Source organism: Macaca thibetana, chromosome 20, assembly GCF_024542745.1.
Source record: "Macaca thibetana thibetana isolate TM-01 chromosome 20, ASM2454274v1, whole genome shotgun sequence".
Taxonomy (NCBI): Eukaryota; Metazoa; Chordata; class Mammalia; order Primates; family Cercopithecidae; genus Macaca; species Macaca thibetana.
Window position 1 is genome coordinate 34274303 of NC_065597.1, and position 19482 is coordinate 34293784.

The 19482-nt window shown below is 50.2% G+C and overlaps 3 protein-coding genes across 8 annotated transcripts in view; 1 reads left to right on the forward strand and 2 right to left on the reverse strand.

Moving 5' to 3' along the window:
• Positions 1-19482, forward strand: part of CIAPIN1 (cytokine induced apoptosis inhibitor 1) — a 321083-nt gene that overhangs the window by 160062 nt on the left and 141539 nt on the right. The window lies entirely within an intron of this gene.
• ADGRG5 (adhesion G protein-coupled receptor G5) overlaps positions 9032-19482 on the reverse strand; it is a 36554-nt gene continuing 26103 nt past the window's right edge. For all 6 annotated transcript variants that reach the window (XM_050772937.1, XM_050772934.1, XM_050772936.1 and 3 more), the window contains 4 exons: positions 19100-19368; positions 15763-15880; positions 11134-11411; positions 9032-10779 (listed from right to left, as the gene is read on the reverse strand). In XM_050772937.1, coding sequence (XP_050628894.1) covers positions 10679-10779; positions 11134-11411; positions 15763-15880; positions 19100-19368 — 766 coding nt within the window. In that variant the 3' untranslated portion in view covers positions 9032-10678. The remainder of the gene's footprint in view (positions 10780-11133; positions 11412-15762; positions 15881-19099; positions 19369-19482) is intronic.
• Positions 16863-19090, reverse strand: LOC126943825 (uncharacterized). The gene is made up of 2 exons (XM_050772908.1): positions 17788-19090; positions 16863-17733 (listed from the first exon to the last, which is right to left on the reverse strand). The coding sequence occupies exons 1-2, from the start codon at positions 18988-18990 to the stop codon at positions 16945-16947; spliced, it is 1992 nt and encodes a 663-aa protein (XP_050628865.1). The 5' UTR covers positions 18991-19090; the 3' UTR covers positions 16863-16944.

Consider the following 19482-nt stretch of genomic DNA (forward strand, 5'->3'; position numbering starts at 1 on the left):
ACAGAATGAAATTCTGATACGTTCTACAACATGAATAAACCTTGAAAATATCATGCTAAGTTAAGAAAAAATCTCCGAACAAAAGATTCTACTTGTGATATATGTGATTTCATTTATATTGAATAATTAATGTCCAGAATAGGTAAATTCATAGAGACAGAAAGTAGATAAATAGTTTGCCAGGGTCTGGGAGGAGAGAGAAGTGGGGAGTTACTGCTAATGAGTATGAGGTCTTTCTCTGGAATGATGAAAAAGCTCCAAAATTAGATAGTGGTAATGGTTTTACAACCGCAACCACTACACGGAAAACTTTAAACGGTTAGCTTTATGGTATATGAATTATGTCTCAGTAGAGCTGTTATGCTTTAAATGTTTGCATACAGGTATCAGTGCAGACATGTGTTTTTATTTGTCTGGATAAATATCTAGGAGTGGGATTGCTAGAGCATAAAGTCGGTGTATATTTAACTTGTGAGAAACCGTCAATCTGTTTTCCGAAGTGACTGTACCATGTGTATTTCCACCAGCAGTATATGACAGTGCCAGCTGCTTTGTACCCTGGTTAGCACTTGGCATAGTCAATTTGGGGTTTTGCGTTTGTTTTTTATGTAGTTTACTAATAGATGTATAGCATATTCTTATTGTAGTTTTAATTTGCATCTCCTTTGTCATTAAAGATGTTGAGCATCTTTTCATGTGCTTCTTTTCCATCCATATCCCTTCACTGGTGAAATGTCCGTTCAAACCTTTTGTCCATCTTTTATTTGAATTTTTTTTAGATGTAAGAGTTCTTTTTTCCTTTTTTTTTTTTTTTTTTTTTTTTGAGACAGCATTTCACTCGTCGCCCAGGCTGGAGTATAGTGGCGCGATCTGGACACTGCAACCTCCGCCTCCCGGGTTCAAGCTATTCTCCTTCCTCAGCCTCCCAAGGAACTGGGATTACTGGCATGTACCACCACACCTGGCTAATTTTTGTATTTTTAGTAGAGATGGGATTTCACCATGTTTGCCAGGCTGCTCTCGAAACCCCTGACCTCAGGTGATCTGCCCACCTTGGCCTCCCAAAGTGCTGGGATTACTGGTGTGAGCCATCACATCCAGCATGTGAGTTCTTACATATTCTGGATATAAGTCCTTTGTCAGGTATGTATTTCTGCAAAGTTTTTCTTCTAGTTTTTCCTTTTATTTCTCCTTAAGAGTGTCTTCTGAAGAGCAGAGGTGAGGTCTAGTTTATCTATTTTTGATAAATAGGTCTGGTTTCTCTATGAATGAAGTCTAGTTTATCTATTTTTGCCTGTTTTGTGTCCTAAGATATGTTTGTCTAACCACGGTCACAGTGATTTTTGCCTATGTTTTCTTCTAGAGGTATTATAGCTTTGTACTTTATGTTTAGATCTATGATTCACTTAGTTAATTTTTGTCCATGGTGTGAGATATGGGTCAAGGTTCATATTTTTTGCATATAGATGCTTATTTGTTCCAGCATCATTTGTTGAAAAGATTATCCTTTACCTCCATTCAATTGCCTTTGTGCCTTTGTGGGAAAAAAGTCTGTTGTGATTTTGCTTGGGATTTCATTGAATCTCCCCAGTTTAGAGAATCCTCTCATCTTAACAATATTGAGTCTTCCAATCCATGGATATGGCATAACTCTCCAATTATTTCAAGCTTGAAAAACTTCTTTCAATTTTTGCCTTATACTTTTTTTTTTGAGACAGAGTCTCACTCTGTTGCCCAGGCTGGAGTACAATGGCGTGATCTTGGCTCACTGCAACCTCCACCTCCCAGGTTCATGCCATTTTCCTGTCTCAGCCTCCTGAGTAGCTGGGACTACAGGCACGTGCCACCACGCCCAGCTAATTTTTTGTATTTTTAGTAGAGACAGTGTTTCACCATTTAGCCAGGATGGTCTCGATCACCTGACCTCATGATCTACCCACCTCAGCCTCCCAAAGTGCTGGGATTACAGGCGTGAGCCACCGCGCCCGGCCCAATTTTTGCCTTATACCTTTTAAGGCTACTTTATTATACCTTCTTGGTTAATTGAACACTTTATCATTATGTTGTGACTCTATTAGTGCATTGTGCTTTATAATTTGTCTTATATCAAAATTGCTATACAGGCTCTCGTTTATTTTTTCCTTCACATATCTTGATTCATTTTTGTTTTCTTCTTTTTTTGAGACAGTCTTACTGTGTTGCCCAGTCTGGAGTGCAGTGGTAGGATCACAGCTCATTGCAGCCTTCACTTCCAGGGCTCAAGTTATCCTCCTGCCTCAGCCTCCAAAGTAGCTGGGACTACAGGTGCATACCACTATGTGTCGCTGATTTTCAAATTTTTTTGTTTTTTTTAGAAATGAGGTCTCACTGTGTTGCCCAGGCTGGTCATGAATGCCTGGACTCAAGCGATCCTCCTTCCTCAGCCTCCCAAAGTGTTGGGATTATAGGTGTGAGCCACTACACCCAGCCTTGATTCATCTTTTTACTTTCAACCTTTCCATGTCCTTTTACTTGAGCTGTGTTTCTTATGAATGGCATATACCTGGGTTTTGTTTTTGCATTCAATCTTAATGTCTCTTGCCTTTTAACTGATCCATTTAGTCTGTTTATATTTATTATAATTATGGATATATTTGGGTATGTTTGTGTTATCTTACTTTTGGATTTCTATTAGTTCCACTTTTTGTTTCTTTTTCTTTGAGTTTTATTTGATTGTTTTATCTATCCTACTTTTTTCTCTCTACTGCCCTTGAAGTTGCTTTTTTTTTTTTTTTTTTTTAGCTAAAGGCAATTAAACCCTTGAAGTTTTACCACATGTATTTAATTAATAATATCTCATATTAAACAATATCTTAACACCCTCCCTAACCCTCCCCACAAATGCCAGCTAACACTTTAGGACACTAGCTCCAGTCTTACTCTTACTCTTCCTTATTTATACACTATTATTCTCCAACATTTCACATTCCTTCTTCTTAACATCGCAAATAAAATTATTATTTTATACAGATGATTTTTGGATTGGCTTTAGCTACACTTACTATTTTTAAATTTATTTTTGAGACAAGGTCTCACTCTGTCACCCAAGCTGGAGTGCAGTGGCGCAATCACGGCTCCCTGCAGCCTTGACCTCCCTGGGCTCAGGCGATCCTCCCATCTCAGCCTCCCAAGTAGCTTGAACTACAGGTGCACACCGCCACACCTGGCTAATTTTTGTATTTTTAGTAGAGACGAGGTTTTACCATGTTGCCCAGGCTGGTCTTGAACTTCTGGACTCATGCTGTCGTCCCACCTTGGTCCCCCAAAGTGCTGGGATTATGGGTGTGAGCCACTGTGCCCAACCTTTTACCATTTTTTTTTTTTTTTTTTTTTTTTTTTTTTTTTGAGGCGGAGTCTCGCTCTGGCACGATCTGGGCTCACTGCAAGCTCCACCTCCCAGGTTCACACTGTTCTCCTGCCTCAGCCTCCCAAGTAGCTGGGACTACAGGCGCCTGCCACCACGCCCGGGTAATTTTTTGTATTTTTAGTAGAGACGGGGTTTCACCGTGTTAGCCAGAATGGTCTCGATCTCTTGACCTCGTGATCCGCCTGCCTCGGCCTCCCAAAGTGCTGGGATTACAGGCGTGAGCCACCGCGCCCGACCCCTTTTACCATTTTCTAACCTCACCATTCCTTCTTCTTGCATCTTAGGCTGACCTGGAATCATTTTCCTTCTTGAGGTACAGCCTTTGGGAGTTTCTTTGGGTCATTCTCAGCTTTTATTTACCTGTATATGTTATATGTATTTTTTTTTCCTTTTTGTCTTGGTTCTTGAATGGTAGTTTTATTACAGTGGGTAACTAGTTAGGTATGAGCAGGGCAGGAAAGGACTTTCCCCCAACACACACACACACACACACTAGGAGTGTTGGGTGACCATCAGGCGGTGGTCAGTTGGTTGTTAACTGTTTCTGTAAAGTAATTGGTCACAGCCAGTACGGGGGAAAGGCAGTCTCCTAATAGAAAACACCTGCAAGCGATCAGCAGCTTCCCAGTAAGATCTCAGGAGTGGGAAGCAGCTTACTTTCAAGATCCTGGACGTATGCCAAGGTATCAAACCCCAAGTCAAGAGGCCAAGCTGTGCACTCGGTTTCTCAGGTCAACCTCTTGGCCTTCTTTTGTTTTGTTTTGTTTGAGACGGAGTCTCACTGTGTTGCCCAGGCCACTGCAACCTCTGCCTCCTGGGTTCAAGCAATTCTCGTGCCTCAGCCTCTTGAGTAGCTGGGATTACAGGCACCCACCACCAGGCCCAGCTAATTTTTATGTTTTTAGTAGAGACATGGTTTCAACATGTTAGCCAGGGGGGTCTCAAATTCCTGACCTCAAGTGATCCGTCCGCCTCGGCCTCCCAAAGTGCTGGGATTACAGGTGTGAAACACCGCGCCCAGCCCTAAAGCTTTTCAATAAACTTTGACTCCTGCTCTGAACTTCGCTCAGTCTCTCCTTTTGCCTTATACCCCTCAGTCAAATTCTTTCTTCTGAGGAGGCAAGAGGTTACTGCAGATCCAAACGGATTCACTAACAGTAACTTGGATATCTTCCACCAGTAACAGTTTTGCTGGACGCTTTTTTTTTTTTTTTTTTTTTTTTTAAGATGGAGTTTCGCTCTTGTCACCCAGGCTAGAGTGCAGTGGCACAATCTTGGCTCACTGCAACCTCCACCTCCCGGGTTCAAGTAATTCTCCTGCTTCAGCCTCCCAAGTAGCTGGGATTACAGGCATGCACCGCCACACCTGGCTAATTTTGTATTTTTAGTAAAGATGAGGTTTCGTCATGTTGGCCAGGCTGGTCTCGAACTCCTGACCTCAGGTATCTGCCCACTTCGGCCTCCCAAAGTGCTAGGATTACAGACGTGAGCCACAGCACCTGGCCCCTGCTGGACACACTTCTAAGTGGACATTTATTTGCTGTCATCACTTTAAAGCTAGTACTCTCACCTCCTAGCTTTTGTCACGGTGGTTGAGAAGCCAGCTCACGTTCTGTTGTCCTTGATAGGCAATCTGTCCTTTCTCTCTGCCTGCTTTCATCGTTTCTCTCCGACATCCTGTAGTTTCAATAAAATGTGTATAAGCATGGATTTATGTATTATGCTTGAGATACTTCGTGTTTCCTGCTTCTGAGACTGTTTTTTCATCGCTCTGGAAAACGTGCAGCCATTTCGTCTTCAAATACCGCCTCTTTCCCGCTCCCTTTATTTTCTTCTTTTGGGACTCTTTTTTTTTTTTTTTTTTTTTTTTTTTTTTTTTTTTTTTGAGACGGAGTCTTGCTCTGTCACCCAGGCTGGAGTGCAGTGGCCGGATCTCAGCTCACTGCAAGCTCCTCCTCTCGGGTTCACGCCATTCTCCTGCCTCAGCCTCCCGAGTAGCTGGGACTACAGGCACCCGCCACTTCACCCGGCTAGTTTTTTGTATTTTTTAGTAGAGACGGGGTTTCACCGTATTAGCCAGGATGGTCTCGATCTCCTGACCTCATGATCCGCCCGTCTCGGCCTCCCAAAGTGCTGGGATTACAGGCTTGAGCCACCGCGCCCGGCCCATTGGGACTCTTATAAGATCTTCTCATTCTTATTCTCTGTATCTCTTAAGCTCTTTTCATGTTGTCCGTCTTCTTATCTCTGTTGCATGCTTTATGTATATAACTCCAGGCTTACTAATTCTCTCTTGTTTGTTTTTGTTGTTGCTGTTGTTGTTAAAACAAGATCCGGCCCTATTGCCCAGGTTGGAGTGCAGTGGCACAATCTCGGCTCACTACAACCTCTGCCTCCCAGGCTCGAACCATCCTCCCACCTGAGTAGCTTCCTGAGTAGCTGGGACTATAGGCACATGCCACTCTCTATTCAACTGTTTACTGTTAGTTGAATTTTAGATTTTGAGGTATTTTTTTTATTTTTTTTTTAGTAGAGACAAGGTCTTGTTCTGTCACTCAGGCTTGAGTGCAGTGGAGTGATTATAGCTCACTGCAGCCTCAAACACCTGGGCTCAAGCAATCCTCCCGCCTCAGTCTCCCAAGTAACTAGAACTACAGGTGTGCCCCCACCATGCCTGGCTTTTTTTTTTTTATAGGACAGGGGTCTTGCTATGTTGCCCAGGGTGGTCTGAAACTTCTGGCCTCAAGTGATCCTCCCGCCTCAGCTTCTTGAGTCACTAGGATTAAAGGCATGAGATACCATATCCAACTTGAGATAATATTTTATTTCTTGAAGTTCCTTTTTTTCCCCCCAAATATTTCTCTCTCTTCATTCCTGTTCATTTATATGCTCAAGTTTGCGATTGCATCTTGTGTTTCTTTAAACATGTCATGTATGGCTATTCTGTATTCCATCCCTGGGGTCTAAATCTGTTACTTCCTTCTTTTCTGCTGACTCTCACTCGGTGGCTTACTTTCTTGTGATTTGGTAAGTTTGGTATTGAAGCCCATTGCCTGATCTCACTCTGGGCATCCTCCTGGCCTAACCAAGGGAAGCTTTCCTCCATATTGAGTTTGCTTCTCTCTTGCCAGTAGCAGGGCGCACCCCAACCCAGGACCACCTCAGTCCCCTCAGAGAGTTGTATCTCAGAGGAGATTCAACTTCTCATCTTCCCCACCCCTAGCTCTTCCAAAGTCACTATCACTAAATGGAAAAAATTGCTATAAGACTGGCTTCGGAACCAGCCCTCCCCTCCAGACAATAAGCCAGTTCATGCCAGCTCTCTGATACTCTCCCACGCCCCCAGCTCCAGCGCCCCTGGGTTCATTCCCCAGCTCCTTCTGTTGAAACCCAGGCTCTTGGCCACTCTATTCCCTCACCCTCCTTAATTTTTCTTCTCAGCACTTGTCACCACCTGTCCTGTCTGTCTCTTTGTTAAACTGTTCAGTGTAAGACATTCCTTCCCCACAAGAATGTGATGACTTGTTCATTTATATATCCTCAGCAACTAGTGCAGTGCCTAGAATATAACAAGTGTTTAACAATTACGTGATGGGTGAATGAATGAGTCAATGAGACACAGCACCTGTCTCCAAAATGCTCTCGGTCTGGCAGCTGAGACAGACAGGGACAGTCATAACACAGAGAAAGAACATCTGTCAGAGGGGGAGGGCGGGGTTGGTGGGGCTGAAAGGAGGCTCCACCCTAGATTTGCAGGTCAGGGACCACTTCCCAGTCTGGACTGAGGGGAATGAGGATGTGCAAGGCTGAGACTTGAAGGATGTGTCGCCATCACTCCACAAACGAGACGCACAGGAGAGCCTTCCAGACAGAGAACAGCCCAGAGATGAGAAAGAACCTGTTCAGGGAACTGAAAGCTGTTCAGTGTGGCAGCACCGAGGAGGATGGGGGAAGGAGTGGTAAGACACAGCTGGAGAGGGGGACACAAGCCGGACCCTGAGCCTTTCCACTTCCAGTGGGGAGTGTGGCAATGAAGAGGGGGTGTCGTGGAAGGGCTTCCGCAGGGGAGGACACGGGCAGGCTGCAGGATGGAAAACACCCTCTAGCTTCTGGATGAAGTTGGAATTGGGAGTGGGGAGGCAGGGAGGCCACGGGGCCTCTGCAGGAGATGGAGGCTAGGTCTGCACCAGGGCTGATAGCAGGGGTGGGGACACCCAAGGCAGACCCCTTGGGGTTTCTGGAGGCGGCTTTGACTGGCAATAGGAACACCTCAAGCTGAGTGGGCTGTGAATGAGGGGGACTCATCCAGTGGGCCGGGGGGCTGCCCCCTCAGCACAGCCTGGGTGGATTTAGAGAGTGAAGAGTCCACACCCCGGACACCTGAGCCAATGCTCTTCTCATTAGAGTTTCCAGGTTTAGCAAAAATCAAAATACATCAATACAAAGGATACCCTGCTACATGTGAATCCAGGTAAACAACGAATAATGTTTTAGTATGTCTTCCAAATTGGGCATCTGGTATTTTATCTGACAACCCTATTTTCAATAGCCCTGCACACACACACACATGCAAACACCCCTTTCTGAAATAACAGTAACAAAACCACACACAGAAATCTCCTAATCTGTGGTCCCGTTGACATTTACGTGTCATCCGTTCACCAAGTGCCTGCTCTGAGTCCCTGGCCCTGAACAGCAGTCCCCAGACTCCACCCCATTCCATCCTCCGGCAGAGTCTGGAAGCTCCCAAGAGCTGGCCCTCGGGCCCCAGGGCCCCATCTGGGCTTTGCTGGGAGGGAGAGGAAGGGGGACATGGGACCCTGGTTCCACACCATCTCCCTCAGTCCCTCCCCCACACCCAGGTGAGACATTTCCAGGAAGTGGTCCCTGCCCAGGGCCTGGACCCCAGCGGGGCTCAGGGCCACAAGCTTGGGGTTGCTTCCTGAAACTGCCAGTCTCATCCCGTGTCACTGTGGCCACATCCTCCCTTGGGCATCCCTGGGCTTGGTGAGGTCTGGGGCCAGGCTCTGGGCTGGAGGGCTCTATGCAAACCCAGCCACAGCAGGAGCCTGTGTCCCCCAGCTCCCCTGGAGCTGTCCAAGAGAAGAGCTAAAGGTTCCCATGATTCTCGGGACCCTCATTAGCATGGGGACCCCCCACTCCAAGGCCTGGAGAGCCTGGGCTTAACCATGGGAGCTTGGATGGGTGCTCACATCACCCAGATGGTGGTGGGGGTGGGGAGATTCTGCCTGGAGTGAGTTAGTGTGGGAAAGAGGCCTTCTCTATCCACCACTGGGGCGATTTTGTAGAAGATGTGATAAATGACCACCAGGAATTTCAACAGACTGGAAGATTGGGGAACTGGGAGGTCGGGGGACATATGGCACGGCCTGGAGGCTGCACTGTGTGGGGACTATTCCTACAACAGCAGAAAGCCAGCAAGGTGGGAGTAGAGGCCCCTCTGGGGAAAGAAACTGAGGCATGGTGAGATGTGCCTAAGAAGGGGTTGTGCCTGCAAGGTTGAGCAGAGCTGGGCCTGGGGCTTGGACAGGCTGGCCTCTGAAACTCAGTCAACACTGTTAATAATAATAATAGCAAAAATACTAATGATAATACCAGTAACCGTTTACTGAGCACTTACTCTGTGCCAAGTCTCTTTATTTGAATTATTTTACTTAGTCCTCAAAATAGGTACCACTGGCCTCTATTTTACAAATAGGAAAACTGAGGCACAGAGAGGCTGAGTGGCTTGTCCACAGTCTCACAGCTAGCAAGTGGCAGAGCTGGCACTGGAGCCCAAGCAGCCTGGCTCCAGAGCCTGTGCCACTCACTGCTTGGTGAAGGAGTTACTTGCGTCTAGAAATGTACAGAAGAGCAGAAGATGTCCCAGGAGAACTTTTCCAGAGAAAATCCTGCTCCCATTTTCTGCCTGTGACCTTCAAGGTCATCAAAACTGCCCGATGGCCTGGGGCAGGGCCCTGAGCACCTACCCCAGCCCTGCTCTGGTGCCAGCTATATCTGGGGTACAGCCCCCAAAAGTGACAGCGCAACGGCGCATTGGGAAAAGAGACAAATGGCCGTGTAAATGTGTGTTGCCTTTCCTCCTGGAGGAAGTGGGTCACTCAGCAGGCACAGTCCTGCAATTACGGCCCCTCCAGCTAGTGCATGGGGTCTGCAAACAGGTGTTTGAGCTATTCCAGATGCAGTCTTGGCACCAAGGGCCTCTGAGTGTTGGCCAGCGGTGCCCCCTCGTGTTCGTCCGTGGAAACGCACTGGCTTCATGAGCGCTGTCTCCCACAGGGTCTGACAGGTCTGGGGTAAGGCTGATTCTCTGCAACTATGGCCTGAGCTTTGGATTTAAAACCCACACTCTCACGCCTACCAGGGCAAATTCAATCCTGCCCAATCACCAAATAGCCAGGTCACTGGGGTCCAGCTGATTCAGCAGGAGGAGAAAGAAGTGTCTTCCTCTGCCCCGCAAGAAAACTCTGTGGGATGGGCTACTGGTCCAAATGGTCTGTAGAAGTCTTGGGAGTACGCAGGAGGAGCCTCTGGGAAGGGCTGAACCTCCCAGTCTTTGGGAAGGGTGGGCTTGGACTTGGAGTCATCATTATTTAGGGAGTTAAAGGAAAAGAGGCCTCAGGCATAGGCCAGTAAAGTCTCAGACCCTGGGTAGGTCCCACCTGCCCCAAGCCAAGATGCCGTCTGGCCCTCCCCAGGAGGAAGATGACAGGGCTGAGCAGGTGCTTCCATGGCAGCTTGGATGAGATCCTGCCCCTAGCAAGCAGGTGGAGGCTGTGGGAATTCCCACCCCACAGTGACACTCTTCCCCCTGGTCTTATGCAATCTTTACTAAGCTCCTGGGTTAAGCTGGACAAAGCCACTTGCCCCCATGTCACAGCTGTGGATACCCAGGGTCGGTGAGAAGTGGCAGGCCCAGGATCATACAGACTCAGAACCAGGTCTTGAAACTCGGCCTCCTGATGCCCAGGCTGGTGCTCTGCCCACATCCCTGGACAGCTGGGCCCAGGTGCCAGGACAAAGTTTGCTGCCCCAGGTGAGGTTGGATCTGCCCTGGAGCAAAATGTCAGGGAGAGGTAGAGCAACACCTTCCCCTCAGTGCCTGGAGAGGCTGTGGAAGGGGAAAAGGCCCCTTGAGGGTCACAGTGGCCTCCGGGGTCCAGTAGCAAGCCTGCCACCCTCTAGCGGAATCCATGGCCTCAGGCTGCTGGCAGCCAGAGAGGCTGAGGGTTCCAGGCCAGGAGGCCCAGACTACGGCGTTGTCTGGGAGGAGCTGAAGGCCTCTACCTGTGCCTTGGCCTCTGCTTCTGAGCGGCATCGCTGGGAGCAGAACCACAGGAAAAGGAAGAAACCTGCAAGAGAAAGGCTGGTAGGTGGGAGTGCTACGGGGCAGCGTGGGCTTCCCCAGAGGCCAGGGTCTCTGTGGCTGCAGCAAGCTGGCCTCCCTGGGGCCCATGAGCAACTCTCAGAATCTCTTACTGTAGGAGGCCAGCAGCGGCAGAGCCTCAGAGCTGGAAGAGCTGCTGCGGCCAGACCATAGAGTACCTTCATGCAGATGTAGCCCCCACCAGCTTAGCTAATGGGGCTGTGGGTTGGATGTCAGTGCCCCACTCGCCCCCTTCACCTGAACCCCTTTGGCAGTGAACATCCCACCAGCCATACACCCCCTGCCAGGTGGCTTCCTCCAGGCCGCCCTCCAGCCCTACCGTAGAGCGAGTTTAAGATGGTGAAGAGGAACAGCTGGGGCAGCAGGAAGATGCCAAAAGAAAAGAAGGCCAAGGCCCAGGTGGTTCCCAGCAGCACAGTGAGGCCCAGCACGGTGACAGTGTCATGGCAGGCCCTGGCATTCGGTGCGTCCGCCTGCACCCGCAGCCTGCGCAGGGTCCACAGCGCCCAGGCCAGCACCACCAGGTTGAAAAGGGACGTGAGGCCACCGTAGCCCATGACCAGGACACTGTGTACCACAGGGCTCCGAACCCAGCACCTGCAGGGGAAGGTGATGTGTCGGGCTCACGGTGGCTCCTAGGCCCACGCGGAGGACAGCGTCACTCCCTGAAGCCCCACTCGGTCTCCTGGCTCAGGCTCTATTGTTTCTTGCCTGACTGAACACACGGTGAAGCCCCTCACCCGGCTTTCCAGCCAGGCCACCACCAGAAGACACATCTGCCGCCTCGGTCAACGATCTGAAGCTCCCTCATGCCCACCTTTCCAGCCACAGTGGTTTCTCTCACGTCCGCGTGTCTTCACCACCCTGAAAATTCTTCCTGTCTCCTTTCCACATCTCACTCCTCTCTGCTTCCACAGCCAGCCCGAGGCCGGCGTGCCCCATCTTCTATTGGACGCTTGGCCCAGAGCCCTCTTTCCTGGAAACTCCCCCTTCCACTCCACTACATGGTTGTCGCCGCCTCATCTTCATCTCTGCAGTGGGACATCCCTACCCAGGAGCCTCTCCCCACCTAGACGGGGCCACCATGGCCTGCGCTGGACAGTGGGCAGGCTGCCAACCCATGGCTTGTGGACAAGGGCCCTCCAAGTGTCAACCTGAGAGCACGCAGAGCAGCAGGAGGCTCACTGAGGGCTGAGCACAGAGCCATGGAGAACTGACCAAAGCCAGCCCTGATCCCGGGCCCTCCCAGAGGCCTCCACCCTCTGCCTCCCCAAGACACCTTCAAGACAGATGCCACCTTTTAGTCAGACACAATGTCACGCTGAGGCAGGAGAATAGGGTTCAGAGACAGGAACATAAGGACTTCCTAGAACTAAATCAAATGGAGGCCAGGCGCAGTGGCTCACGCCTGTAATCCCAGCACTTTGGGAGGCCAAGGTGGGCTGATCACTTGAGGTCAGGAGTTGGAGACCATCCTAACCAACATGGTGAAACCCCGTCTGTATTAAAAATACAAAAATTAGCTGGGCATGGTGGCGGGTGCCTGTAATTCCAGCTACTAGGGAGGCTGAGGCAGGAGAATCACTTGAACCTGAGAGGCAGAGGTTGCAGTGAGCCGAAATCGCACCATTGCACTCCAGCCTGGGTGACAGAGCGAGATTCCATCTCAAAATAAATAAAAATAAATCAAATGGAAACACTTCAGCTATGACAGGAAATATCCTCTCCATTTACATAAGGCGTATGTCAAATGACTTTGTAACTTTACTTCATCCTCCTCATTGACAGAGGGCGTACACCAAGTAACCAGTGGAAACCTCTAGAGGGTACTTAAATCTCCACAAATTCTGTAACACGACTCTTGAGGCCCTATGCTCTGGCCCACTCCTGCACATGCTTTCATTTTCAATCAATCTCTGCTTTTGTTGCTTAATTCATTCCTCACTCTGTACACTTTGTCCTTTTTCTTTTTTCCTTTTTTTTTTTTTTTTTTTTTTTGAGAGGGAGTCTCTGCTGCCAGGCTGGAGTGCAGTGGCGTGATCTTGGCTCACTGCAACCTCCGCCTCCCGGGTTCAAGCAATTCTCCTCTCTCAGCCTCCTGAGTAGCTGGGACTACAGGTACCCAACATCACACCCGGCTAATTTTTATGTATTTTTAGTAAAGATGGGGTTTCAACATGTTGTCGAGGCTGACCTCGAACTCCTGACCTCAGCTGATCCACCTGCCTCGGCCTTCCAAAGTGCTGGGATTACAGGCATGAGCCACCATGCCTAGACTTGTCCAATTCTTTGTTCAAGATGCCAAGAACCTGGACACCCCCCATCAGTAATGATGTGCTTTATGTGAATTGTCCCCTGCAATCTCCATGACAACCCATAAAGCAAGTACATAATCATCCTCATTTTGCAGATGAGGAAACTCAGGCTCTGGCTCAGGAACACATTCCAGTTAGAGGCAAAGCTGGAACCTAATGCCCCCGGCCCAGAGCCTGAGCCCCTAACTGTCACAATCCCCTGCTTAGGTTCGCTTCGTGGCTCCTGCCCCTACAGTCACAAGGGTCCCAGGACATTATTTCGGGATTCCTCCGAGTTGATGAGTGGGGACTCACTCTCACCGTTAGGGAATATCCCCACAGGGGCAGCTCTACCACAGTCCATTCAGCCAGCATCCCGTCAGCGGACATCTGAATGATTTTCAAGGGTTGTATTTGTTTTGTTTTTTGAGATGGAGTCTCATTCTCTCTCCAGGCTGGAGTGCAGTGGCGCAATCTCAGCTCACTGCAACCTCTACCTCCCAGGTTCAAGCGATTCTCCTGACTCAGCCTCCTGAGTAGCTGGGATTACAGGTGCACACCACCACGCCTGGCTAATTTTTGTATTTTTAGTACAGATGAGATTTCTCCAAGTTGGCCAGGATGTGTTTTGTTTGTTTGTTTGTTTCAAGTCGGAGTCTTGCTGTTGCCCAGGCTGGAGTGCAGTGACGCTATCTCGGCTCACTGTAATCTCCACCTCCCGGGTTCATGCCATTCTCTTGCCTCAGCCTCCCAAGTAGTTAGGACTACAAGCGCCCACCACCATGCCCAGCTAATTTTTTGTGTTTTTAGTAGAGATGGGGTTTCACTGTGTTAGCCATGATCTGCCCGCCTCGGCCTCCCAAAGTGTGGGATTACAGGCGTGAGCCGCCCAGCCTGTTTTTGGTCTTGATCTCCTGACCTCATGATCTGCCCGCCTCGGCCTCCCAAAGTGCTGGGATTACAGGCGTGAGGCACCGCGCCCGGCCTGTTTTTGGTTTTTAACTGATGTTTGGGTTTAGGAATGTGTATATACATAGTAAGAGATGTTTAAATTGAAGAGGAAAAAAGTCACAAACCCCAAGGTAATTGTTTCCTGAGAGGAGGGGAGAGTGAGGGAGACCCACGGAGAAGCTGGCTCGTAGGTGGGTGTTCTCTAACATCTGTGCATTAGTGGGTCCTGTGGATGTGTCACTATAGCTCCTTTGTCCTCATCACATTATTACATAAGAAAATAGGCTGGGCATAGTGGCTCACACCTGTAATCCCAGCACTTTGGGAGGCCAAGGCAGAAGGATCACCTGAGGTCAGTTGAGACCAGTTTGGCCAACATGCTGAAACCCTATCGCTACTAAAAATACAAAAATTAACTGAGCATGGTGGCAGGCACCTGTAATCCCAGCTACTCGGGAGGCTGAGGCAGGAGAATCGCTTGAACTCAGGAGGCAGAGGTTGAAGTGAGCTGAGATCGCGCCATTGCACTTCAGCCTGGGCAACAAGAGCGAAACTGCATCTCAAAAAAAAAAAAAAGAAAGAAAGAAAAGAAAATACATCTTCAAAGAGTATGTAAACTGAGGCCAGAGATGCTATTTCTTCATCTGTAGGATGGGGATGATTATGCACTTGCCTTATGGGCTGTCAAGGAGATTGCAGAGAACAATTCATGTAAATTGAAGTCACATGTCCTCTGATACACCCAAGCCTCACTGTGAGGGATCAGGCCCACCTATGTACCACGCAGTCCCCCGGCCTTGCTTCAGGGGCTGGGGGCCAGGCTCTGGACCAGCCTGCCAGAGACCACGTCCCAGCTCTGCCCCTGACTGGCTGGGGCTCCTCAGGTAGAGTTCTGAAGCTGCCTGTTTCTCAGGGGCCCTAACTGTAAAATAGGGCTGGCAACAGGACCCAGCCCTTGCCCTTGTGAAAACGAAACCGGCTGATACCCAAGGCCTGCCACAGAATCAGCCCCCAGCTATCCTGAGCCTTCATCAGCCAAGAAGGAAAAAGAAGGTTCCACAGCCAACTGCAAGTGAGTGACAGGCCGGCAGGGGTTCCTTAGGCTAGTCTATGTCTGGCTGTTAGAAATGCTGCATAATAATAAATAGTGTCCTTAATGTCCTCACCTGCAGGGAGGGGCTATAAAAAAAGCAGTAGCGTGTCCCCCGGCCCCCAAAGGCCTACCTCGCTGCCTCTCCTTGCCTCCCCCAAGCCCAGCCCCCACAGCATTCTTGTCCAACTAGGAGGGCTTGAGAGGCCTGGCAGTGCCCAAGGCAGATCGGGAGGAGTCGGAGCCTGGGTAGGTGCAGCAAGGTGGTCTGCAGGGGAACAGAGTCAAGTGCAGGCTGAGCCAGACCCTTAGGGCCTGGGCACTGGAGGACAGGGCAGGACAGAGGAGACGGGAGGCCCGGCTGCCCTGGCATGTTGGCGAACAGATGTGGCTCCGTAGACTTTGTCAGCATAGAATACAAGGCTGCCTCTGCAGGAGACCTGGATCCATGGAAGGGATGTGACGGAGCCCCCTGCAAACTCCCCTGTCAACCCCAGCTCCCTCTCTGCCCCACAGCCAGTGCCTTGCCTACAGAATATTCCATTTGGAGTCCCAGGCCCATGTGGCCCTTCTGTCAGAGCCAGGGAGCCCACTCAGCCCTGAGGGCACTCACATGGACATGTTCTGGAAGCCCGTGCCATTCTCCCAGCTGTTGAAGACGGGGATCGTGTGGGGTCCGTACACTGAGCTCTTGACAGAGAGGCAAAGCAGCACCAGGAGGGCTGGGACCCCTGAGAGGTGAGACAAAGGCTCAGGAGATGTGGGAGAGGGCTGGCCCTTGGTCCCTGGGGCTGCTGACACAGAATTCCACTGGGCAAGGGACAACTGGGAGGAGACTGTTCTGAGCCCCCAGCTTCAGAGCAATAAGCCTGGTGGTTTGGAGGAAGCTCAGTTCTACAATGGAACAGTGGTGGAGGGAGGAGTGGTCACACCGGGACGGTGATGGTGGGGAGCAAATGGGAGGGAGGACTGGGGAACTTCTGAGGAAATAGAAATAAGCAAGAAAGGGGCAAGGACGGTGATGAAGGTAGCAGTGATGGTACTGTTGGAGATAGAGAAGGTGGAAGAAGTGATGATGGTGGTGATGGAGGTGGAGGAGGTGGTGACGGTGGTGAAGGAGGTAGAGGAAATGATGGTGGTGATGGAGGTAGAGGAGATGATGGTGATGATGGAAGTGGAGGAGATGTAGGTGATGATGGTGATAGTGGAGGTGGAGGAGGTGATGATGGTGATGACAGAGGTGGAGAAGATGGAGGAGGTGATGGTGATGATAGAGGTGGAGGAGGTGATGATGATGATAGAGGTGGAGGAGATAGAGGAGGTGATGGTGATAGAGGTGGAGGAGGTGATGATGGTGATGATGGAGGTGGAGGAGGTGATGATGGTGCTGATAGAGGTGAAGGAGATGGAGGAGGTGATGGTGATGGTGATGGAGGGAGAGGAGGTGATAATGGTGGTGACAGAGGTGGAGGAGATGAAGCAGGTGATGGTGATGAAGGAGGTGAAGGTGTTGATGATGGTGATGATGGAGATGGAGGAGGTGATGATGGTGATGATAGAGGTGGAGGAGATGGAGGAGGTGATGATGATGGCGATGGAGGTGGAGGAGGTGATGGTGGTGACAGAGGTGGAGGAGATGAAGCAGGTGATGGTGATGAAGGAGGTGGAGGAGGTGATAGTGATGATAGAGGTGGAGGAAACGGAGATGATGGTGATGATGGAGCTAGAGGAGGTGATGATGGTGATGATGGAGGTGGAGGAGGTGATGATGGTGATGATGGAGGTGGAAGATGAATCAGGTGATGGTGATGAAGGAGGTGGAGGTGATGGTGATGATAGAGGTGGAGGAGATGGAGGTGATGGTGATGATGGAGCTAGAGGAGGTGATGATGGTGATGATGGAGGTGGAGGAGGTGATGATGGTGATGATGGAGGTGGAAGATGAATCAGGTGATGGTGATGAAGGAGGTGGAGGTGATGGTGATGATAGAGGTGGAGGAGATGGAGGTGATGGTGATGATGGAGCTACAGGAGGTGATGATGGTGATGATGGAGGTGGAGGAGGTGATGATGGTGATGATAGAGGTGGAGGAGATGGAGGAGGTGATGGTGATGATGGTGATGATGGAGGTGGAGGAGGTGATGATGGTGATAATAGAGGTAGAGGAAATGGAGGTGATGGTGATGATGGAGGTGGAGGAGGTGATGACGGTGATGATGAAGGTGGAGGAGGTAATGATGGTGATGATAGGGGTGGAGGAGATGGAGGAGGTGATGATGAATGGAGGTGGAGGAGGTGATGATGATGGTGATGGAGGTGGAGGAGGTGATGATGATGGTGATGGAGGTGGAGAAGGTGATGATGGTGGTGACAGAGGTGGAGGAGGTGATGATGATGGCGATGGAGGTGGAAGAGGTGATGGTGGTGATAGAGGTGGAGGAGGTGATGATGATGGCAATGGAGGTGGAGGAGGTGGTGACAGAGGTGGAGGAGGTGATGATGGAGGTGAAGGAGGTGACGATGGTGATGACAGAGATGGAGGAAATGGAGGAGATGATGATGGAGGTGGAGGAGATGGAGCAGGTGATGATGGTGATGATGGAGGTGGAGGGATGGGTGATGATGTGATGATGATAGAGGATGGTGATGATGGAGGTGGAGGAGGTGATGATGGCGATGATAGAGGTGGAGGAGATGGAGGAGGTGATGATGATGGCAATGGAGGTGGAGGAGGTGATGATGGTGGTGACAGAAGTGGAGGAGATGGAAGAAGTGATGTTGATAACAGGTGGAGGAGGTGATAATGGTAGTGATAGAGGTGGAAGAGATGAAGGAGATGGAGGAGGTGATGGAGGTGGAGGAGGTGATGATGGAGGTGATGGAGGTGGAGGAGATGGAGGAGGTGAAGATGATGGCGATGGAGGTGGAGGAAGTGATGATGGTGGTGATAGAGGTGGAGGAGATGGAGGAGGTGATGTTGATAACAGAGGTGGAGGAGGTGATAATGGTAGTGATAGAGGTGGAGGAGATGAAGGAGGTGGAGGAGATGGAGGAGGTGATGGAGGTAGAGGAGGTGATGATGGAGGTGATTGAGGTGGAGGAGGTGATGATGGAGGTGATGATGGAGGTGATGGAGGTGAGGAGGTGATGATGGTGGTAATGGAGATGGAGGAGATGGAGGAGGTGATGGTGAAGATGGAGGTGGAAGAGGTGATGATGATGGTAGTGATGGAGGTGGAGGAGATGGAGGAGGTGATGGAGGTGGAGGAGGTGATGATGGAGGTGATGGAGTGATGGAGGTGGAGGAGGTGATGATGGATGTGAAGGAGGTGGTGATGGAGGTGAAGGAGGTAATGATGGATGTGATAGAGGTGGAGGAGGTGGTGATGGAGGTGATGGAAGTGGAGGTGGTGGTGATGGAGGTGGAAGAGGTGATGGTGATGATGGAGGTGGAGGTGGTGATGGAGGTGATGGTGATGATGGAGGTGGAGGTGATGATGGAGGTGATGGAGGTGGAGGAGGTGGTGATGGAGGTGGAGGAGATGATGGTGGTGGTGGAGGAGGTGGTAGAGGTGGAGGAGGTGATGATGATGGTGATGAAGGTGGAGGAGGTGGTGATGGAGGTGGAGGAGGTGATGGTGATAACGGAAGTAGAGGAGATGATGATGGTAGTGATGGAGGTGGAGGAGGTGATGCTGATAACGGAGGTGAAGGAGGTGATGATGGTGGTGAAGGAGGTGGAGGAGGTGATGATGGTGATGATGGAGGTGGAAGAGGTGATAAAATTAGTAATGTAGAAAGTAGAGGTGGGTGTAGACAGAGATCACAGCTAGTGGTCATGTAATGGCCACTATGATGATGAGGAGGAGGGGAAAGAAAGGACTAAAAGGGGTCAATATCCTGCCCGCCGGAGGTCTGAGGAGAAGGAGAGGAGAGATGCTGTGCTTACCCCAGCCTAGCACACCAAGCTTGAGCACATATCTGCGGATGTAGATGTTGTAGACGCGCCCGAGGAGGAGGTAGAGGTTGAAGCCCTCGATGGCCATCCAGGTGAGGCAGCTGAGCAGCGCGTAGTGCAGGGCAGCAGCCAGAGCCGTGCACGCTGACTGGGGCACAGGAGACATGGCAAATGCGGGGCTCAGCAGGAAGGTGATGTTCAGGAGCAGCACGGAGGCGTGCAGGTTCATATGGATGCGTGCTAAAGAGTCAATCTTCTTCCTGCAGGTGAGAGCATGGCCCTCCATGGCCCAGGGACATCATCCAGGCAGCACTACCCACTGGTGCATGCCGATGGGGAAAATGAGGTGAAGAAGGGGCAGGGATCCCACAGCA